The sequence below is a fragment of the Aedes albopictus genome, chromosome 2, assembly GCF_035046485.1.
Source record: "Aedes albopictus strain Foshan chromosome 2, AalbF5, whole genome shotgun sequence".
In the NCBI taxonomy this organism is placed as follows: domain Eukaryota; kingdom Metazoa; phylum Arthropoda; class Insecta; order Diptera; family Culicidae; genus Aedes; species Aedes albopictus.
Window position 1 is genome coordinate 189,408,590 of NC_085137.1, and position 24,423 is coordinate 189,433,012.

Genomic DNA, 24,423 nt, shown 5'->3' on the forward strand with positions numbered 1-24,423 from the left:
GACAGTAGTGATTTTACGGTTTTTAGTCCATGAGGATAAAAGTGAATTAATAGGGTCCTAAAATTAAAGACGAATTCTCGCTTATATTGAATAATACGATCAAGCATGGTATTCTAATCGGAATTGTACTTTACTCGAACTTGAAAAACAAAGGAATAATGAGAAAATTCGAAATAAGTAAAATGGTGAATAGTTCTACTTTGACATTTGAGGTCAACCTTGTGTGACTGAGCTCGACATTTTTCGCACTGGGATTTCAAAAATGTTCCTATCTGACATACACGGTGAAAAAAAATCACTCAAAGTATGTGTTATAAGCTAGGGACGAGACAAAAGGTTAAAAAAATAAAAATTATATATTTTCAACTATGGGTTAATAAAAACGTCAAAAAATGAGTAAATATGTACTCTTGAACCATATATAATGGTGTAAAACAAGAATCCCGATAGGACTTTAGGAGCCTATTGTCTAAATAAACGCAATCTAGTTTTTGTATTGATTATGCTTTCATATGCAGGACAATTATCTTTTCTTCCGAACTATTCCAAAAAATATAGGCAAGAAACAATTTGAGTAGTATTCGATTCACCGATACAAGTTAATTATGATAAAGCCATGTGGTGATCCAAGTTAGGAAACAATTTGAGCTCACCTATTGAGTGTATCTGTATCCATTAAAGTAAGTTTCATTTTTATCGTCAAATCGTTTGACCATATAAATAACAGATCGGATTTATCGACCGATGGTGGAATCAATCTTCTTTGACACTACACTAAAATTGCTCAAACCTTCACGTAATACACACTGACTGACAACACATTTGGTATCACAAGAAACACAAATCCACACGTTCTCCACTTATTCATATACACGCCCACACGATGAATGGTGAAGAGGATTTTGAAAATAAAACCTTTCACTGGTCTTCCTTAAATCTGTACTCCTTATATTTATCGTTGTTAGACAAGTTCTGCATCACATATAATCCATTCGACACCGACCGTAACAGTTTACAACGCAAAAAACGCAATTTAACCACGAGTAATCTTTACGGACATTTATCACGTTTCTACGATGATCTCTTGTTTATGAATTCTTGTTGAAGGCTTATAAGCTACACCGCATACTATAGCCTTATTCTTCGCCTACATTTTTTCTACGTAGACCATAGGTTCCCAAACTTTTTAGGTGCGCGACCCCCTTTTGCCGGTGGACGTGCTTTCGGCGACCCACCATAGAAATTACCTCATTTGTTTTCTGTTACAGTAAATTATTCAACTGTCCCTCGCGACCCCCTGGATGAAGGCCGGCGACCCCCCCTAGGGGGTCGCGACCCACAGTTTGGGAAACCATGACGTAGACCATTGCATCATGTTTTACAAGTGCAGCAAGCAATCCTTCAAAATGCTGAATGAAGATTTGATCGATTCCGACGGATTTGTCCAAAAAACTTACACTATGCTCCACTCTAATGTCGTTTTTCTTTATTAACCTGGGTTGGAACTGGATTGGCGGAAAATGTGTAAACAAACGACGTCAAACAAACTTTAGTACAAGCGAAACCGAAATCGGGTTGGGGTTGAAACTGTGATCTTATCCAGTTCCAACCCAGGTTGGAACTGGATCAAAAAGAAAAACGGCATAAGACAGTACCGTCTGATGGCGAAATCGTTAGGTTCTAGAGAAGGCTATCGGATTCGAAAAAAAGTCATTTGAGCAAGTTTAATAAATTAAAATCGGCTTAAATCGCTTTATTTAACACCTTTCCTTAAAATCTTTTTCTAAAACTAGAAATAACTTTTTATATAAATCGACGATTCTATACACCATTCTAAGGCAAAAAGTAGTACAATCACTAGTTAGATCACTTCGATAGCTAATCGAGATTATTTTGTTTGGAGAGAGAATAAAGCAAGGATTTTCGCAATCTAAAACGAATTATTATACTACTGCTACTCTTGGTAAATCACTATAAATCTCGCTATTCTAGTATTAGTACCGCATTAATAAGCTCACTACAATTTTTGGAAACTTTATTTTTGGCTTTATGACACAATCTTCTTGTGGCAGTAATGAGTTTCTCCGTTTCCACTTCAATTCTCATTGCTGCTTTTGTACTTATCTTTCATACTATAATTTAAGCAGATATCCCATTACTTCAGCTGTTACTGTTATAATGCAATTAGTACGCTTTTCTAACACAGATCGTTCACCGCGCACTTAAACCTAAATGTGATCGTCCAGCTTCTTGTAGCAATTGACCGACACGTACGGTACGCCCAGTTCGAAATTGTTCGACGGCCAATACTTGAGCTGCGGTCGGCTCTCGGGCCGTTCGTCACTGACGAAAAAGTACGCAAACAACACGCAAGCCGTATAGGCCGAAATGAAGATCAAAATGTGCCAAAACCCGTGCAGGTATGGGAAGTTCATGCGCGACCACGCATCGCAAAACATCCGGTCGTTGATCCAGCACACGATGGCTACCACCAGGATTGTGGTATTGCGGACGCCCAACCGGTAGACCCGCTTATCCGCAACGCTACGGAAGTTTACAAAACGAAAGTGATTCGTTGCTACATAGACAGACCTCGCATCGGCCCATGTCAAATAAAACCAGGCCTGAATGTTCAAAGTCCTCTTTGTCATTGGAGATTTACATAATACTTACATTTGTAGTTCCTTGTACAAAAGATAGGTGGCAGGGATCGCCAGCAACATCAAAGCAAACGCATTAACTGCCGGGTAGCACACTGACAAGGCTGTTGCCGTAAGAGAGAACACAGACATAGAAATACAGAAGCGTTTCCTGAAAATAAAGAACCATTTGATATCAAGCCACCAATAAGAAAAACTCTCAACTCCCAACTACCTAGAATATTTGAAAATTCGCGGAAAGTGTCGCCTGGGGCAGAACAAACTCAGCGTGGCCATGAACACCCACAGAATGGTCAGCTCGTCCAGCAGCTGACCCAGTAGGCTAAGCGTGGCATGAAAGTAGGCGGAGCTGAGACCAACCACGATCAACAGGATCCATATCATATGGATGGCCGGCTGGATGAACTTCCCGTAGTCTTTGAACAGGTAGATGAGAAATGGCGGACCGACCAGAAACAGGATGTTGCTCACCTGTGAAGATAAGAAGATGTCATAGGCAGTGTTGCGAATACTCATTAGGGAAAAACTATACTCACTTGCTTCAATCTCGGTCCAGAAGCATGCTATCAAAAAATGATGTTTGAAGGACTTTTAGATTGTAGTTTAATCTACAAGTTTTCCGAATAAACTTAAGGTCTCAGATGCATACCAAAACCGTCAGAGAGATGTGAGCACAAGGTGAGTATGAATTACACGAATTTTACTCACCTCGTACTCACAGCTCTCTCACAACTTTGGTATGCGTCTGCGATCTTTACTTTATTCGGCAAACTTTTAGATTAAACTACAATCTAAAAGTCCTTCAAACATCATTCTTTGATAGCATGCTTCTGGACTGAGATAGAAGCAAGTGAGTATCACTCTTGCAAGTGAGTATTCTCAACACTGGTCATAGGGTATTGGTTCCCTTATTAAGTATGTGGCTCCCATTTACATCCTATATGAAAAACAAAGGATTGAAGTGTTGTTTGTTTTGTTTCTAATTTTTGTTTTTTTTTTGTTGGAAGTAAGCACGCTTAAAAACAAAAAGAACGGAGTCAATCGGTGCCGTAATCGTTTGTTTTCGATGGCACTCGTACCTTATAACCTCACATTTTGTAAAAATATAAACAGTATAACAAAAGTCTCCGGCTCCGGAAGCTCAGTCCAGTTATCAAGCGGAAGCTGTACTAGACGGAGCGGCTGACGAAATGTCGCCGTTCTATAATTTATTTCAATTGTATTCAATAGCGCTACACAGTAGGCCTGGCCGCTTCAATACTTGTAATGCATTTATGATGCGTTGCAAGTATTAATAATGACAATAAAAATGATAGAAGTAGAGGATTCTATCATTTTCCAGGACTTTTTGTGTAGACTAGACTAGACCACACACCTAGAAAATATCATGTAATTTTGTCCTGAACCTGACATATACGAGCATCCTCAAAAACACAAATTTAGAGGTTGAAACATGTAAATTTACGTCTTTCAAGACACCCCAAAATAAAACTTATTTTTTCTTAGCGTCTAGCAGCAATCGCTAGAACCGATTTGACAGATAAAACATAGAAAAGTAAAATTCTGCCATGCATGGATTCGAACACCGGTTCTGCTGATCGTGAGCCACATCTCTTACCTCTCGGCTATTTTATCGAGTTAGAAGGTGGCTGATGTACGTGATACTGATTCTACGTTTCTGGTGAAATGAATTTGTTGACACTTACATGATGCGCGTAAATTTGAGTCCAATGTGTGATTCAGTCTTGAAAACGTTTACGCTCTTTGGTGATTCCGTTTCGTGCAAATTTCAGAATTTTTAAATGTGGCCAAGTATTTCCATACAAACATCAAGCTCGTTGAACGCCCCCTTAGACTTAATCGATTTCACTCTAATTTTGAACGGAGCTTCTGGAAGTCCAAAAAATTTGATGCAGGAGGTAAGACTTGGCATGTTTCGATTTGTATTGTTCTACATATAAGTGTGGGCAACCCTAGACATATTTCCCAAAAATTCCACAATGGATCCGGAAGAGTATATTTACAATATTTTACAATAATAATAATCGCATGGAACAAACTCATCAATTCAAATGCATCTCATCAACATTCCAATGCTAGCAAAACGCGTAAATGGCGAAAGGTGTGTAACAGGGGAAAATCAAGCAAAACAACTTCTATGAAGGAAAGCCGAAACTATGCTGCACTGCACGAATTTATGCTGGCCTGCTTATTCTTACTCGAAATTTGACGTTTGAGCGGTGCCGACACTTCTCAAACGTCAAATTTCGTGTGAGAGTAAGCAGGCCAGTACAAATTTGTGCAGTGATCCATAAGCTTTTAATTTTTTATGAATTCAAGATAAAATGTTAAAAGTAATAAGAACCAGTTGATTCAGGGGGATGACAAAGGGCCCGAATCATCTACCCAGCATGCAATTTAACATGGCGTCCAATGTTTTTGTTTTGATTGCCTAATTTATGGAAAACATGCGCTGGAAACATCGACACTGCTTCGCTGCTACATATAATATCGTGCAAAGTGATAAGGAAAGAGAAACAATCATCAAAAACAACGATTTCGTTTGAAATGTGTAATTTCTGAAATAAGCACTAGCAACACACGAGCCACACACCCGAAAATCAGGAGCAAGTTAGGGTAAACCGACCAGAAAGTGGGTACCAAAACGCGCCGTACCAAAAATGATGTTGGGTCAACCCCACTGAGTTGATTCTCGATCAAACACCATTTGATTTTCAACAATATTGCTGACTGCACCCCAAATTGGACTGACACAATAGTGTGCACACACCTTCAAAGTGTGATTACAGCGCAGGGATACGTCGGATCGAATTGAGGTCTTCGGTGCACTTATTCCTTGTAAATGGAGGAATAAGTGCCCCGAAGACGTCGAGACGATCCGAGGCAAATGTGCACTTTTATCACACTTTTTAGGCGTACCATAAAAAGTGTGATAGTCCAATTTGGGATGTAGTCTGCAATATCACAATAACTGCATATTCTGAGGGCCACTATAGCTGATGCGGTAAGCGCACGGGTATTCAGCTTGACCATGCTGAGGGTGACGAGTTCAATTCTCGGTCGGTCCAGGAATTATTTGTAATGGAAATTTCCTTGATTCCCTTGGGGAACAGTATATAAGGCTTTTCTTGAATACGTTAATACTCTACAAAATCACCTAGGAATTGCCATATGAAATCTGTGCATAAATGTAATATTTGAACGAGCCCTAGGGAAATATTTTATTAAAAATATATTTTCGCCATTTCAACAGAATTATTTTAATAAAAAAAAATCATACTAAATAGGTACCAATCTTGTATCACTTAACCTTAAAAGAGAGATAAGGTGTGCAGAACCAAGTGTGGAATTATTTACAACGCAGATTAGCGGGACAGAGAAATAGTAAATATGTACATATGTAGATCGTGTTTACTCAAGTAACACGTCTCTCAAAGCAGCTGCTTAGCTTATCGCAGCAAGGTGTATCTTCTTCTCTTCCTGGACGTTCTCCAGCTTTTAGTGTAATCTGTTGTGGTGCAATATTTCAAGAACTAAAAGAACCCCATTCAAAGATGTGTCCTTAGGAAATAAACAGCTTTTCGTTAACTATGGTACTCGCCGAAGGTTGTACCACAGACAAACAGACGTAACACCCAGAACTATTTTCGTGAAAATCCATCGCCCACTTTACACAGCTATCACCTGGTGGAAATATTTCACGAAACACTGTGTTGTGCAATATCATCAATAGAAGTCGCTAGTGTGAAACGTCAAACACTAAGAAAAGCGTTGCTTGCGCCTCTAGTTGTGAAATCCAGAACCATGTATATTTAAAATGATCGTTAAAAGCGTGGTCGATGGAATTTTCGCAAGTGTTACGTCTGTTTGTCTGTGGTTGTACCGTTTGTCAATCTTAAATAGCAATGGAATAATGCACATATACACTCGTTTTCAGTAGGAAGCGTGTTTGTTTCGCATTGAAAACAAAGCCACAGACGTAACACCTAGAACAATTTTCGTGAAAATCCATCGCCCACTTCACACTACCATCACCGGGTGGAAATGTTTCACGAAACACTGCGTTGTGCAGTATCGTCAACAGAAGACGCTAGTGTGAAACGTCAAATGCAAATAAAAACGATGCGCATCGTTTGTTTGTTTTTTTAATTCACGACGCGCGCCCCTGGTTGTGAAAGCTACAACTATGAAGATTTAAAATGATCGTTAAAATGGTGGTCAATGGAAATTTCGCAAGTGTTACGTCTGTTTGTCTGTTCCGAGAAATACGACTAATATTCGAATGATCTTTCGGTGTGCTTCAGTGAAGCACGACTAGGACTAGCATCTAAAACAACAAAAATAACCGAAAATGGTTTGCCGGTCAAGCTATTAATCAAAGAGAAAATCGATGAAGAGAAATCGATCATCGTAGATACGCCTGTATGATAACTAAACGCGAGAAATATTCACCGGAATATGATCAATTTCATCAACACCATCTTGCTTCCCGGTTATAGAATAGGAACGCCCACGTCTTCCATCATGCTAGACACGAAATTTGGATCAAGCAAGCCGTGCTATAACCTTCACATTTTTTCAAGCTCTAAAGGTGAAAACCCGAGTTGTTGATCAAACAATTGCATTATGATTCATAATGTAACTGCAACCAAAATGAGTTGCATTATGAACCATAATGCAGTTCTTTAGTATAGGGGTAACTCTCGCTGAGACCGTCCCACAATTTACACCATGTCTTCAAAAATGTTTAAGGTGGCGATTTTCTGAAAGTCCTTCCCAAAAAAGTAAGGAAAATGCATTTGGTTAATCAAATTGGTGGACCCCCCGTTAGTTAGAGCCACAAGCTTTTTGGTGAACCCCTCGATTTTGGTCAATTGTTGGCTCATTCAAACCGTTATAACTCGAAAGTTTCACCAGAAACCACTTTAAAACTATAGGTTGTTGAAAAGAGAAAAGATAGAGGTACTCTTTGCAGTTATAAAAAGTTTGGTCGGCCATATTGATTTCGGCCGCCATCTTGAATTTATGTACCAAAACATTTTTTTCACCATGTTGGCAACCACCGATTTTCAAATTTCTTGCGTCAATCGAAAGCGGGGACATTTTTACACAGCATATCGAAAATTTAGAGGTGTATCTTTTTCCTATCAAAAGTTATCTGCACTTTTGTAAATCATGACACGTTTTCTCCATACATTTCCATGCACACCGGCAATGACACGCAACAGCATCAAAGTTGGCGCCTGCTTGTATACACAAACGCACCTGCAGCAAAATTAGGGCAAATCGGAGGATCGTTCTCATTTTTAACCGTTTCTCAACTATGCGGGCATTGCTTTTTAAACTTTTTTGGTGTTTTGAAAAGCTGAAACTTTCAACTTTTCATTAGTGGGTTCAGATTTAGAATAAATGTTCGTAAACACTGTGAAATAACGCTGCATTTATGTAAACAATGAGCACCTGGCCCAGTGCGCAAAAGTGGCATGATTCACAAAAGTACAGATAACTTTTGATAGGAAAAAGATACATCTCTAAATTTTTGATATGTTGTGTAAAAATGTCCCTGCTTTCGATTGACGTAAAAATTTGAAAATCGGTGGTTGCCAACATGGTGAAAAAACAGTTTTGGTATAAAAATCCAAGATGGCGGCCAAAATCAATATGGCCGACCAAACTTTTTATAACTGTAAATAGTAGCCCTATCTTCTCTCTTTTCAACAACCTATAGTTTTTAGGTGGTTTCTGACGAAACTTTCGAGTTATAACGGTTGTTTAAATGAACCAACAATTGACAAAAATCGAGGGGTCCGCCAAAATGCTTGTGGCTCTAACTAACGGGGGGTCCACCAATTTGATAAACCAAATGCATTTTCCTTACTTTTTGGGGAGGACTTTTAGCCACCTTAAACATTTTTGAAGACATGGTGTAAATAGTGGGACGGTCTCAGCGAGAGTTACCCATAGTGCAGAAAAGTAGGCCGTATCGGTGCCGAAACGGCAGGTATAAATTTTGATTTATAGTGCCGAGTTGCAAAAAAAAAATATTGTTCTTATTTGCATAATTGAATTTATCCCGAAATTGCAATTTCGAGAGAGCATTCTTAACTGCATTGACTACCGTAGCTGAAAATAAAATTTCCAACCACCCGAAGTGGATATTCTACTCACTACAGCTTTAGGTGGCACTAATTCACATCTGTTAAACTCGTTCAACTCAGCGATATGCAATTTAATCTATATAGCTACTAGCTTGATCTGTGTGTACTATTAAAGTATATCACTGCACATCGAATCGTTTGTTACATAAGGGTTTATGATTTCTGACTCTTGCTATTAAACCTTTTAGCTATGGCACACAGCTCAACCCAGCCAATGCGTATGGCCTTTGAAAACAACAAAGCAGGCATAGGTAAAGCCTTAAATCATATGCAATACTTCAATCATGAAACCCGCGCGTAAAGGTCAAAATCACCTACCGTGTTGACAAACTCGGCTATATCCGGCGAAATGAGATAGTTGCCTTCGCACCAATCAACGGGCGAACTGCCACGTTCCAAATGCTCCCAGGTCATCGCTTGCTACGGTTCCAGCCACCACACCACCACACTATACTGTTCCGTCCGGCCCTACTGTCGAATGAATGCGTATCTGCGATGTGCTGAGAGAATCGGATAAAGAAAGTTTAATCTCATACACAGTTCCCACGGTCATCTAGGTAGCTAGGTATATTGATGTGCACGAATGAAACAAAGATTAATTGACCTTGAAATGCTAGAAGAACTGTAACAATGGAATGATTGGCACATTAGAATCTTTGCTCCGGCTCTATGCCTTACCTTTCGCTCAGTAGGCTAGTCGCTCCGTCCTTCTGATGCGATTTCGAAACACTACCCTACGCAGCAACCACTGCACAGCTCAACCTTGGATGCACTCGATTTTTTTCTATTCAGCCTACTAATCTGTCCTCCGACAGATTAGAATGCACTTTACACCAGATGCAGTGCGCGAAAAAAGGAAAATCCACAAAATTCACTAAAGAACAACATATACGGGAAGGATAGACACGGCTTCAACCACCAAAAACTTGGCCCTCCTTCCGCAGTAGTTGGTTGCGCGGAGTGAGGTCGCGAAACGCGATGTAGTGAGTGTTTGATGCTTGCGTATTTTGGTTTGGTTGGGCGGCGGAGAGCGACGTTCTCGATCTCGCTTCGCTTCGCTGGTAGGGGAGAGTGACCCAGTACGCACTTATATGAGAAGGACATTCATATTATGACTTTCAAATCATAATATTTAGGTCATATTCGAAGTTTTTTTTAATTTATATGTAGTATCTATGCTTTTGCGTACATATGAGAGCTTCAACATTACAGGGTATATTAACTTTATTAACTCAGAAAATAGTATATTATTACAACTATTTTTTAAGCTTACAGTCTCGATTATAGCCCTAATAAATTGCTTTGAGATAGTCAAATAAATGAGGGGGTGCCAACTTTTTTTCGTTTACGAAATATGAATAAAAATGAGTATTTATTCAAGGCTAACCAGACTTGAGCAAAATGAACTATTTTAGCATTTACTCAAATCCGTATGAATGAAGTGTTACTTTACTCAGAGTGAGTTTGAATTTCGAACATAGTATTTGCTTTGTCATAATTGGTGTTTACGTTTTGGGTTTTGAATTGAAATCAGTAAATTTAGGACGAATATCTGGATTCAGCTGAAAGTAAGGAGAATTTGGAACAATCTGTGGCCGTGAAAGTATGCTAGAGATTTCTTCTGAGATTTATTTTACGACTTCCTATGAGTTTAATGGCTGTACTTGGGATTCCAATAGGATTTGTCCCTAGGTTTCCGCCACGAGTTGCTCCAGGGATTTCTTTTATAATTATTCATGGGATTCCTCTAGATCCATCCAAAAGTTGTTCCTCGGGTCTCCTCCAGAAGTTGTGTTTATTGGATTCTTCCAGCAGCTTTTCATTTTGGGATTGCTCCAAGATTTTCTCCTGGGACTTCTCTAGCAGTTGCTTCTGGAATTTTTCCAGGTGCTCTTAGGAGGATTCATTCCTACAGAAATTTTTTCTGGGATTCATCTAACGAGTTTATTCTAACATTTTTACAAGAGTTCCTCCTGGGATTCCTCTAGAAGTTCTTTCTGGAATTCCTCTAGCAGTTCCTCCTAGGGTTCCTCCTTCCTGGGATTCCTTCAGGAGTTCCTTCTAGGGTTGCTCCAGGAGTTCACCCGGCGGTTCCACCAGAGATTTCTCCAGAAGTTCCTCCTGAGATTCCTGTAGGTCCTACTGGGATTCCTCCAGGAGGTCATCCTGAAATTCCCACAGAAGTTCCTCCTGAGGTTCCTCTTGAAATTCCCACAGAAGTTCCTCCAGAAGTTCCTCCAGAAGTTCCACCAGAGACTTCTTCAGTACAGTGCATGAGGATTCGCTCGTTGGGTCACGACTGCGCCCCGATTAGCGAATCGTGTTCGCTCGTTGGGGTAACTGACATCTGATCAAAATGCTCTAGACACACGCGTGACGAGGAATACGTCACGATACACTCACATACTTGCACCAAAAGTTATGTATATACACTCAGAAGAAATAAAATATTAAATTTAAAAGTTCTGCACTTAGATTGTTACCAGTTGCTTTTGCACTTGGAAAATAAGTGCAGGGCTATCAAATCTTTGCCGATTCAATCATGATAGAATTTATGTGCGTCGCTATTGATTTTCAATCGTTCAGTACATAGTTTTCATTAGGACAAATAATAACATGATTTGCAAGTGGAATTAGCTTCAAAATGTAAATAAATCAAAATTTCGCTTAGTCTATGCAATCAATCAGATTTTATTGATCTTAACCGCCATCTTAACACTTGACTTAGATACTTTTAGCTGTCCATATAGCACGTCGTCACTGGTCACTGCAAGCTTCCAGTCGCAGCTGCATCCGGCAGCTCCCAAATCGTTCACGAGCTCATTCCTGGTGACGGTGGAGAAGTGTTCGATAAAGTGCGATTCTATAGAAAATACAAAAGGGATGCATGTAGTTTGATAAAGTTTCTGAATAACACGTTGACTTCTTACCTTCAAAAACAGCAGCGACTCGATCCACGGAGCCCACGTATGAAAAAGAAAATTTCTACGACAAAATGTATGTCGTCTGCGCGCGCCATGTTCGTTTCATGTTTGTTATGCTTGTGCTTGGGTTTTATGTTGAAACGGTTGCTTTTTATATTGCTATACTTCAAATATATAATAAAAAGAATGAAATATAAGAATGTAACTTTTAATTTTCATAAGTTGCACATAGAATGATTTTTTTCTCTCTCGTTCGTAATCTATGTGCTTTCTGCACTTAGATTCTATCAATAAATTAATTTGAGTGAGTAGCTGCGATGCGACGACGGTCAGACGTCAAACTCGTTTTGAAATCGATTTTGACATTGACAGTGCCTTTTAATTGGGTTTTGCCCCAACCAGCGAACATCCAACCATCGAGATATCCCATCTAACGAGCCGTCAACGAACGAATCAGAACTGTAGTTCATTCTGAGATTCCTTAAGGAGGTCCTCCAGGGATTACTGCAGGAGGTCCTCCTGAAATTCCCACAGGAATTTCTCCTGGGATTCCTCCAAGAGTTCCAACTGGGATTCCTCCAGAAGTTTCTCCAAGAGTTCCTACTGGAGTTCTTACAGGATTTCCTGCTGGAAGTCCTTGTGGGTTTACTCCAGGAGAATAGTTTAATACCCATATTTGAGATGATTATACCCAAAACAATTTTCAATAGCCATATTGGTTTGTTTTTGAAAATGATAAAATTCGATACAAATATATAGGTAAGCCTAAAGTCATGCACTTTTCATAAACATGGGCACTTGTGGCCTCGGACGGTCATCAGAGCTTCCCTAAGTGTGGTAATTGCACTTCAAGTAACATCCTGTGATCATAATTCGACGTTTATGTAACATCCCAAGTATTATGCCTCTCAAGAAAAATCAGAATATGGCGATTATCTGCCTCTGGCTTCTGATATCAGCGCGACAGTCACTAATCATAACAGCGTCACCAGATTTAAAAGTATCTAATTCCACTATATGGGGTTTAACAGCAAGAACACTCATTCCACTGAGCTACTCTTGCCGTTCGTCACAAATACATTCAAAAACATCTGTCACTTCGCGAAACCCACGTGCTTTTGTTTTTGGCGGGAACACTTTTTCTTTTGTTTTGCCTTGCGACTGTCATGCGGCGGTATGCCTTGCGAGCGTACGACCGCCGCAGGACTCTAATAAAAGATAAGCGCGACAATAACCAAAAGTTCAGATAAAAGGGGACTTTATAAGCTAAGCAGCTTGATCGAGGTTGCTCATTAGCCTTCTAAGCAGCTTCATTTTTAAGTAATTTTGAAACTTGAATGTTCACATAAGCACACTGGATAGCCTTCTAAGCAGCTTCTGACAGAACTTTGACAAAATTCATGCAGAAACAAAAAATGTGTTCTTCAGAATCACAACTCTGTTGATGGTTTGTAATAGACCATTCCCGTCGAAAATTTTTATGTGCTCTACGGCTTTCTGTTAATTTATTGAGCAAACTTTCCCAAAGAACCCATATCTTTTGGAGCCCCTAACTATTGAAAAACAATGAAAAACTTGCGAAGTAGTGATTAACCCTACAATCTCCTAAAATTTATTTCACCTCATTTTTCGTCGGACCCCTTTCTCTCCTACGGTTCGGCCGCATTGACGTGGTGAGTTTCTGATCAGCTGGAGAGAAACTTCTGACGTTTCATTTCAAAACAAACTGCGCACCGTACCGTCATCAGTCACCGTGTTTCGTTCGGATTATCGTAAAATTTCATCGTTTCGCGCGTTCAAAAGCGATAGAATTTATCCAAAAACGCCGCGAGTTATTCACGAAGCTGTTCACGGGCAATGAAATCCACGGGATAATAACCAAGCGCTTCCAGAACGAGCACAAAGTGGAACTCCTGGCCAAGGAGCTGCCGGACTTCATCAACTACGTCGTGTATAAAAACAATGTGCTGAAGCTGTTGGCCGAGCGGCGCAAGAAACTGAACTGCGAGTGTACAACGGGCGGCACAATCAGGAGAGTGTCATATTCAACCGGATTAGAAAGCTGTATAAATGGGCCATGGACCGGTTCCCAGCGGAATACCGACGTAGACGCATTATTTGAGGATCTACGAGAAGCCAAGCTCGTGACGGAGGTTCCGCGGAAGTTGCACAAGATGTTGAACTACCACGGGGATAAACCGAAGGCGTGGATCTCCGCGGCCTACTGGGAGTCCAAGCAGATGAATAGTATGGAACGGGCACGGCATTTCATGTTCCGGGGGCTGCAGAGATATCCGGAGTGCCGCGTGATGTGTGATTTTTTTGCAGCTGCAGCTGCAGGAGGTGGAGAAGATTTTGGAATCGTCGGAAGAGGATGTCGGCGCTGATGGAGAAGGATGAGTCGCCACTGAAACGAGCGCTAGATTGTTTGAAGGTGGTTTATGAGCATTATGCGAGTAAGGATCGTGATTTGGAGTTTTTCGTTGAAATTTTGGATAGTTTGAAGCCATGCGATGTAACCAGGGCGTCAGAAGCTTAGACGGAATGTTCTTGGAGTTTCCGTTTTTAAGCCTTCAAGACTGGTTATCTCGATGAAGATAAATACGTTCAGTACCTGAAGCTACACACCGACAGACCTCAGGATTTATTTGTTACTGATGTTTTGGATAAAGCTCTAGAGGCATGTCCCAGTCTCGGTCCCAGTTCCGTTAAACTTTGGGAATTACGTCTAATCTATTTAGCTCGTAAGCAAGAATCGACGGACGAATTCGATGGGGGTGTTCAGTCAATCTCTGACCAAATGCAGCGGGGACATGCTAACGCTTTGGATTGCCCGGTTCCAGTAATATCACACGCATCCGAATCACGCTCGAAATCATCGCGATCGAAGAGACGCAATCGAAGGCCCGGCGGCCTCGGGTGCATCAATTGGCACTGCATAACCATCGCGTGCATAATCGAACGGCTTTCCAAGGCGTTGAAACTGAACGTGACAAGTGATGAGCAGGAGCAACTGGCACTTCCCAACGAAAACTCCGATTTCATTCTTTGCGGAAACAGAATTTTCTTCCGTCATGAAGCGAAAGTCCATTGATAAGCCTATCGTTACTGAGACATTAAAAAGGTTGAACCGAAACCGGAATCAGTAGTTAAATCAGGTAAGATACACTTAAGGGAATCTTTCAGTCCTGTGATCATTATTCCCAGATCTGTTCCTGCAGATAAAGTTAAGGAAACACCGAATAGGGAAAGCCAGCAGACAAGGGAAAGGAAACCAAATCCAGGAAGGAAGGAAAACACGATAATCGTGAAAGCACACCCAACAGCCACAGAAACGTACTCGAGGATCGCTTGAACAGAATGCCGGCAGTCCTGATAGTCTACCACCGAATGCAAAAAGCAGCAAAGGACGACGAATTTTGGAACTGGCAGATTATTAATAGGATGAGTGCTTACATGAGGGTTATTTTAGGTAAGTTTATAGTGCTTCATCTATTTATCTATAGGGGAGACTGGGGAGACTTGATCCCTTTTTCTTAATTTGCCTGTAACATTAAGAAAAAACACAAAACTAGACCCATTTTTCGTACAGAATGGCAGGTAAACATCTATTGCAAGTTTATACACAACAGAAGGACTTTAAATTATTGTTAAAGTTTTCAAAACTGCGTTTTTATGGAGGCATGTCTTATGATGTATTTTTCAAAAATGGGTCACAATTGATCCCCTTTTGAGCACATGTTTAATTTAAAGGGAAAGCAACTCCAGAAGCTTCCTGTTCATTTTCTTTTCAAGTTTTCTTACATTTTTGATGAATATGGTGTATTTGAAATTATAAGATTTCCTTAAATTGTTAAGGATATGCCGTATTTTGAAAATGGGGAGACTTGATCCCCCTTTTAATGGTGTGTAATAAAATAATAATTATCTGACACGTTTTATCATTGAATATACTAGAATTCCGAGTAAATAGAGGCTTCCAATTAGAATTTTATTTTTCACATGTATAATGTGTGTGTAATCCTCGAGGGATCAAGTCTCCCCATGCCACTGTTGTGTATACTAAGCCGAATAATTTAAAATATGTTAACAACAGCCTTATTTGGATAAATAAGTTTGAAAGTATTTTATTTATGCTATGTGCTGTGAAATTTTGACACGATTTGGTTCAATTTTCACAAAGGTATTGAGATTTTTCGGAATCGCCTAAAAGATTTCTGAAGGACTGAAAACAAACCATCAGCCATTAAAAAATAAAGCAATACACAATTAAAATCAATTGTAGCCAAAACATTGTCGTCTGTCCAGATGTTGTTTTGGAAAAAAACATGCTAGAAGAAAACTGTTTTTGATTCCGAGAAAATATGGGGGGAACAAGTCTCCCCAGGGATCAAGTCTCCTCAGTCTCCCCTATCTATCTATCTATCTATCTGTCTATATTCTATTCTATTCTATTCTAGTGCTTGCACAGCCAGTATTGAAAAGCATCCTGGATCTATCTATCTATCTGTCTTGTAACGTGCTTGCTCATCGGGATGGATTTCAGGGTCGTTCGAAACTTACTTTCCTCATACACAAACCGTGGAGCCGTATCAATTCGAGCAGGAACGGGTGGTGAAAACCATGCCCAAATAAGTTGCTGTTGTAGAAGCACAGATGGCCAAAACGGCATAAAAGCAAAAGCAAAGGGGGGGGGGGGGGGGGGGGGGGGTGCTAACACCCTACACGAAAGATCTAACGAATAGCGAGGAATGAATGTCCCATGTTGGACTAAAACGAATACAGGAAGAAGTGAAATTCATATAATTCAGGGCTGCTTTCTTAAATAAGCTAACGCTGAGGCAAATACATATTTACAATTTTATTACATATATGTACTTATACTATGACGTCACATTGGGTGAATCTTACTTGTGTGCTGCAGCTTTAGTACTGGATCCGAAATACGGGTATGCGGAGCGGGCATACCGGCCTGCGAACGGCGAGGTTCATGGTTATGTTCGCCTTTAGATGGAAACCCAACCTTTGCCAGCGGGTCTGATGTTCGGCGTGAGGTTTCCGAGGTAATTTCGGCCATCAGACTTCCGAACCTAAGAACGGAAGAATTCCGGTGGTTGAACGGCGGAGGGTTCGACCGTGTCCCCAAAGCACTACATCCAGAGCATTCCCGGTATTGTTCCATAACAAACACTAGGCGGCTGACGTTGATCGGATTTTCAAAATGGCGGTCGGGGAATGTTGCCGCCGAGTATCAGTGGCCATCGACGCTCGTCCTTAGCGGAGACAATCCGTCCGGAAGTTCTGGAGCTCTGTCGCAGAAAAAGACGCAGAAAAGAAAAAGGCCCTTTTCGCTGGACCTGATCACCACATTAACCCTTTATAAGGCAGTGGCAACTATATTGCCACCTACTGTTTGTATTTTTTTCTGTTTTATAACAATTTATTTCGAACTTTTTTTTGGTTTACGCAAAATTGGGAGTACCGTCTACCCCCGTTGGTTTGACCTCATCTAATCTGAACACTTTTTAATTTGACCCCCTCTAATCTGCACATCGTTCAAACTAAAAATGGTTCAAACGTCATTCTGCTCATGGAACGGGGTGAAACGGAACGCTGAATCAAAACAAAACAGCGAAAAGGGTTACCATCAGTGTATTTTTCGATGCCCACAGGGTTACTAAAAGTTCAAATTAAAAATCAACCCCGTTGGTTTGCATGAGGTGTCGTTCAAACCAACGGGGGTAGACGGTACTAACAACGCCTGGTATTTTTTTTTTTTTTTTTTTTTTTTTTTTTTTTTTTTTTTTTTTTTTTTTTTTTTTTTTTTTTTTTTTGAAGAGTGACCAGGTGGAGCTGCAGGACAGCTGATAGCAAAGCCTGGACCCTTTCCCAACTTTCCCCCTACTAGGACTAATACTCACGATGGACTAGACGATGTCGTCAACTTGAGCAAAGTGTGTAGTTATTAGCATTAGGTCGTAGTAGTTTTTAAAAATACTGTTTTTAACTTTTCCCATCGCACTAGTGTTTTGATCGAATGGAGGCTCCAAAGATGATTTGATAATTGAACAATATTTCAATAATCGAAAATCTCCGAGGTCACTGGACAACATTCAGAGATAAAAAAGGATGTCTATGTCTATGTTAACGCCTTCAGAATACTATTCTTAAGAAATATACAAAGAGCAAAAAGAAAAAAAATGTGTCGTAGCTAATTTTTAAAGATTTGATATTTCTGAAAATTATTCGAAGACAGCTACCAGAACTAGCGTTTTTAGCCGATATGGGCAACTAGTTTTTCTGACAGCTTCCCCAAACAATAATCAGATAATATCCCCAGTTATTTTATAATACATTCTGAAAATTATTTCAAGCTGATTACCAATAGTGTCAATAACCGATGTTAGTCATTGACAGCACCAGCATCATCTCCAAATAACTCTCATATTAGTGTTAGATAACACTTTTTGAGCTTCCATTCGATATTGTAAAGAAATTTGTCAAACCCTATTTGTCAAAATATAGTCAATAATGTAACAAATTGTGTTTCTAATTTCGCTAGTCGTCTTTTGCATATCTGTGATCATCTCAGTCCAAAGTAATATTATATCCATCGTAACCCTTTACAATGTCAACCGTCCTAAGTCCTAACTAAATTCCTGCTTTTTTTGATCAGTGAAATAATACCGTCTAAGAAATAAAAACAAAAAAAGTTCAGTCAACTGATTTTTGTCAAAAATGAAAATGATAATGATTATTTGTCAACTTTTACAAATTCACAAAACCCATAAAAATAAGAAATACAAATACAAACTCCTATAATCAACAGTTTTATCTTAACCTAATCAGTACATAATCTTCTAATTGTAATGAATCTAATCTGTAAGGCTGTAAGTCAACTTATCCTAGCGTCCCCTGTCCTGTGTACTAACGAATTCAAGTAACGAATGATGAGTGTAACGCAGAGACCTCCAACGCCTGGTATTTTTTTGGTACTAAACAAAGCTTTAACAACAATTTAGGAGCCATTTGTAGTCTCAAAAATGACTAATTTTGACCACGTTAAGAAAATTAGCTCAAACTTATTGTAAAATTATAGATTTGGTAAATATTTTAAGATATAATCAAATTCTGGGTTGACATGAGCTGAACTACACAGTTTATATTATGGATTAAGCCCCAATCCACTCTAAAATCTCTTTTCCGGCTTTTTGTCGAAGTCAAAAGAAGAAAAGTACCCTAAACGGGCAGTGGCAAGAATATTGCCACCAGCGCTGGTGGCCTAAACGGGCAGTGGCAACTATATTGCCACCTCAAAAGCTCGTTTTTGGGGTTAACGGGCAGTGGCAACTATATTGCCACCAGCGTTTTTGGCCTAAACGGGCAGTGGCAACTATATTGCCACCTAGATTTTTGAGAGTTTCTTTTAAACAAAAATTGATTTGTATATGTAATCATGTATATAATCATTTGCATAATAGTATGCGATGATAACTCTTCTAGTTTTCTCGGCCTTATAAAGGGTTAATCACCTGTGACGTTATTCCTAGCTTCTATACCTTTTGGCACAATTGTACACTGAAAATTTACCTTTTTCTTGTTTTTAAACCGTTTTGTGTTTCGTTCTTTTGTTGTCCTTTGTCTAACTTCGTAGCTATAAGTTTTTAATCAATTAGTTTTAGGTTATAACTTTCCGTTTTCTTCACACTAACCATTTTTAGCATGTAACACAGTGATTTTAACATTTAACTAGTAGCTTTTACATTTACACATTTGCTTTTACATTTACGAACACTTGTGCTTGTACTTTTTAATCCTATTTTAAGAAAAGAAAACCAAGAATTAATATAACTTTCACTTCACGAGGTTCTATTGTTCTGACCTCAAGAAAAGATCTAGGCACGCGCACTGCACTGTTCGAGGATCAATCGTGGACAAAGAGAAAGATTTTGGTCAAATACAGCCTTTTATAAGAAATCCGTTTTCATATTTAAGGTTGTATTTGACCACTATGCTTTTATGCTGCATTTTGGCAACCATGATCTATCGGTGCACCATCTGTGGGTTGGTACAAGAATCGGTCTAGTAAATATTTTTAGACCTTGTTCACACTACTCAGGCTTTGACACACTCTGACCTGGCATGATTGGAAAGCGGAACGCTCACTCACTCGCGACGTATCGACTATAGTGAGTTCGATTAGTTCCTAGTGGTACTTTTCAAAAGGGTATATTGGGGTTCGGGAGGAGAATAAGGATTGATGGTGGAGCCAGCAAGAAACTATGGAACCACCGGTTACAGTCTATATGTATAAAAATGAGTTTGAAATCCCTTTGAGGCACCAAAACTCACAAACGGCTGAACCGATCAGGATGGCTCTTGCACGGTTCGATTCGTATTCATGGCGCCATTTTCACATGTTAGTCTAGATTTAATATTTTATGAGTGAACGTACCTGATAGTTACAGAAATATGTTTCTAGTCAAGGAACAAATCGTTTTAAATTCATTTCAGTTGTTCCAGTTAACCATCGCAGATAGCACCGGGGACTAAACCAGCTGCTAAACAACCGCCATTCATAAAATCGTAACATGTATGTCAATTATGTTTGAGTATTCAATAAATAAAAAGTTTTCGGGGGGAGGGGGACGATAATGTCACCAGCGAGCAGTTTCGCCGGAAGCTGCAAAACATCCGAACTAACCCAATAGCCCATTTAACGTATCGTAGGGACGCTAACTTCCATAGCGCTTTGGAAAGAAAACATATTGTCTATCCGGTTGGAATCAAGACAGACATTCAGTCGAAAATTGCTATTTTCTTGGTCCACAAGTGTCGCAACTGTTTCGCATCTAGTGCGCTGTGTTGCTGACAACAACGGGAAAGATGCGCACCACTTTTGACATGATAATAAAACGTCGCGAGTTGGGTCGCGTCGCGACTTGATTGTGCGAAGTCCGGTTTGGTGGCGGCCCGACAATATCTTATGAGCCCTCTGTTCCATTAGATATACCGTCTACCCCCGTTGGTTTGAACGACACCTCATGCAAACCAACGGGGTTGATTTTTAATTTGAACTTTTAGTAACCCTGTGGGCATCGAAAAACACACTGATGGTAACCCTTTTCGCTGTTTTGTTTTGATTCAGCGTTCCGTTTCACCCCGTTCCATGAGCAGAATGACGTTTGAACCATTTTTAGTTTGAACGATGTGCAGATTAGAGGGGGTCAAATTAAAAAGTGTTCAGATTAGATGAGGTCAAACCAACGGGGGTAGACGGTATGAACATTGAGCAATACGGTGTTTTTCGTCCTAGTCATCAGAACGTTGAGAGAAGGTTCACCAAGTCCTCCGAAGTTGTTTGGTGACACACAATACATCTGCTTTAAAATTAGATCAGTTTGCTTTGTAGTTATTCGTCCTAGTCATCAGAACGTCGAGAGAAGGTTCACCAAGTCCTCCGAAGTTGTTTGGTGACACACAATACATCTGGTTTAAGATTAGATCAGTTTGCTTTATAGTTATTCATCAGTACATGTCGAGAAATAGGTTCACTAAGTCCTCCGAAGTTGTTTGGTGACACACAATACATCTGCTTTAAAATTAGATCAGTTTGCTTTGTAGTTATTCGTCCTAGTCATCAGAACGTCGAGAGAAGGTTCACCAAGTCCTCCGAAGTTGTTTGGTGACACACAATACATCTGGTTTAAGATTAGATCAGTTTGCTTTATAGTTATTCATCAGTACATGTCGAGAAATAGGTTCACCAAGTCCTCCGAAGTTGTTTGGTGACACACAATACATCTGCTTTAAAATTAGATCAGTTTGCTTTGTAGTTATTCGTCCTAGTCATCAGAACGTCGAGAGAAGGTTCACCAAGTCCTCCGAAGTTGTTTGGTGACACACAATACATCTGATTTAAAATTAGATCAGTTGGCTTTGTAGTTATTTGTCCTAGTCATCAGTACATGTCGAGAAAAAGGTTCACCAAGTCTTCCGAAGTTGTTTGGTGACACACAATACATCTGCTTTAAAATTAGATCAGTTTGCTTTATAGTTATTCATCAGTACATGTCGAGAAAAAGGTTCACCAAGTCTTCCGAAGTTGTTTGGTGACACACAATACATCTGCTTTAAAATTAGATCAGTTTGCTTTGTAGTTATTCGTCCTATTCATCAATACATGTCGAGAAAAAGGTTCACCAAGTCCTCTGAAGTTGTTTGGTGACACACAATACATCTGGTTGAAAATTAGATCAGTTTGCTTTATAGTTATTCATCAGTACATGTCGGGAAAAAAGGTTCACCAAGTCCTCCGAAGTTGTTTGGTGAAAAGGGTTCACCAAGTCCTCCGAAGTTGTTTGGTGACACATAATACATCTGAATTAAAATTAGATCAGTTGGCTTTGTAGTTATTCGTTCTAGTCATCAGAACGTCGAGAGAAGGTTCACCAAGTCCTCTGAAATTGCTTGGTGACACACCAGGCTTATTCTGCGCGGCGTGTGAGGTGAGACGGACGGTTTCGTCTCACGTGACGTGAGACGACTAATGTAAATCAAATGGGGCGAGTCGACTTTTGTCACCTCGTTCGACTCGTCTCACCTCACACACCGCGCAGAATAAGCCTGAATATATCTGTCCTGAAAGTAGATCAATTTGCTTTGTAGTTATTCGTCTTAGTCGTCATCAGAACGTCGAGAAGAAGCTTTTACCAAGTCCTCCGAAATTGTTTGGTGACGCACGATACATCTGCTTTATAATTAGATCAACTTGCTTTGTACATGCTTTTCTGTAAATATTAGCAATTGTCTTCGAAGAATATTGTGCAATATGTAGAATAGGCACCTATTCTGAAATGATTTATATCAATCGACCGACCGGATTTAAAAGTAGCCGCCTATAGTAATCGATAAAGTAAGAGATGGTTATTCGAACTAACCTCCAGAGTAAAAAGAAAAATTCGGCTCGAACGTCGATAAAATTTATTCAATATACATACAACATGAAATAACAGAACGCGACAATTTGGTAAGTGTAGGAATTATGTGTGTTACAAAGAATGTTTATTTAGATATACCAAAGATTTAGATTTAAATATCTGTTTGGAAAACCTTTACAAAAAATATTAGAATTAAAATCAAATTCAATCACATGATTTGCGCTAGTGTGCTAGTTCACAATTGGAACGATTCGGAAAATGGACAGGCTCGAAGGATGAAGAGGAAAGAAAAGCGTGTGTTGCTGCACGAGCAAGTTTTCAAGAGCCGACCTGAACGACGCCGGCCAGCTAATGGATGGTACGCAATATGCGGAGAGGAGAAAGAAAAACAGGTAGAAAGAGAAAGATTCATTTGAATGGGCATAAACGGGAGAGTGACAACAGATGATGAGTTTGTAGAATGATGTTATGGAGTAATGATGTGCGCGTTGTTAGTGAGTTGAAAAATGTGTAGAATAAAAAAATGGAGTGTGCAAAAGTGGAATTCTACTTGGTATTTATTTAAAATTCACGAATCCCGACAATGGCACAGTCGGTAGTGTTAATTGAAATGTCGGTAGTGTTAAGTGAAATGATAAAAAATGTCCGAAAGATTGATCAGTTGGGTTTTATTTGATTTTGGTGGGTGCTTCGAATGGTTGGGTACAGCCATCCGGCGGACGGTGCTCGATGAGGTGAGTCGATATTTTGTTTAATTTGATGGAGGAAGTGATTGTGAGTAGGATTGCTCTCGGTAAGTTTGGTAGAAGCGAGGGTGCTAATGATGGAAAGTTATGCACATTTTTACTAGAGGCTGTAGAGTATTAGCTACGAGGTGATCTATTTCTATTTTTCGATGCTTTTGAAATCTTCGCTAAATAAGTAAAATATATAAATAATGATTTGAGAAATTATACAAGGGCAAGGTAGGGCTGTTACAGCTGGCGCGAATTTTGCGATTTTTAGCGCTTTGCGCGGGTTTCGTGCATTTTTTTTTACTAATCAACGACGCAGATTTTATGGAAATGGTTTTCTAATGGCTGGGCGCGGATTTTGCGGATTTAAAATCGACACTTATGTATCAGCCCTGGCAATGTAAATGAAAAACCAATGGATGAAGATGAAGAAGCTATTTTTTACAGGTGTTTACTGTTTCTCTTCGGGTACCATTGGGCAAAATGGTGATCATTTGAAATATTTCTGAAAAATATATAAAATTTATGTAACTTAACTCAATGTAATGCTACAGTTTCAGGCTGAATTTCTAAATTTCGCTGCATTAACCATGGGATCGTGAAATCACAGCTGGGGGAACATAGATCAGAGATAATAATTCGCTTGAAATTGAAATGTTTTGTTAGCGAAAGATTTTACGACAAAGAGACATGGAAGCAGTCACTGGAAAGTTGACAATCTTGATATTTGCCGGCAGTTATTCGTTGTCGAAATGGGTTGTCATGCAAATGGAAGAAAATACTATATTGAAGAAGTTTAAAAAATCGGCCACGATTGTTGAATAATATATTCCGTAAAGTCTGGGATGTTAAATCCAACTCTGCTTCGGAGTTGGTCAATGTGTTTGGATGGGTCAAGAAATCCAACTTTAGACCCGAATTGAAAAAGTTGGTCGTCGCTTCATTGGACGTAGATCCGGATGGATCAAAAAGAAGGTCAAAATCCA

At 39.6% G+C, this 24,423-nt stretch overlaps 1 protein-coding gene, 1 long non-coding RNA gene and 1 pseudogene across 2 annotated transcripts; 2 read left to right on the plus strand and 1 right to left on the minus strand.

Annotated features, from left to right (window-relative positions):
- Nucleotides 1-1,723: 1,723 nt before the first annotated feature.
- Nucleotides 1,724-9,862, minus strand: LOC109408103 (alkaline ceramidase). Its single transcript, XM_019681316.3, has 5 exons — nt 9,518-9,862; nt 9,158-9,339; nt 2,875-3,131; nt 2,674-2,811; nt 1,724-2,544 (listed from the first exon to the last, which is right to left on the minus strand). Exons 2-5 carry the CDS (start codon nt 9,251-9,253, stop codon nt 2,229-2,231), a joined length of 807 nt encoding a protein of 268 aa, XP_019536861.2. The 5' UTR covers nt 9,254-9,339; nt 9,518-9,862; the 3' UTR covers nt 1,724-2,228.
- A 3,467-nt stretch (nt 9,863-13,329) lies between these two features.
- LOC109429247 (U3 small nucleolar RNA-associated protein 6 homolog) lies at nt 13,330-20,526 on the plus strand (annotated as a pseudogene).
- A 523-nt stretch (nt 20,527-21,049) lies between these two features.
- LOC134287834 (uncharacterized) lies at nt 21,050-21,989 on the plus strand. The gene is made up of 2 exons (XR_009997573.1): nt 21,050-21,745; nt 21,849-21,989. It is a non-coding gene; the product is annotated as an uncharacterized LOC134287834 (long non-coding RNA).
- Nucleotides 21,990-24,423: the final 2,434 nt, after the last annotated feature.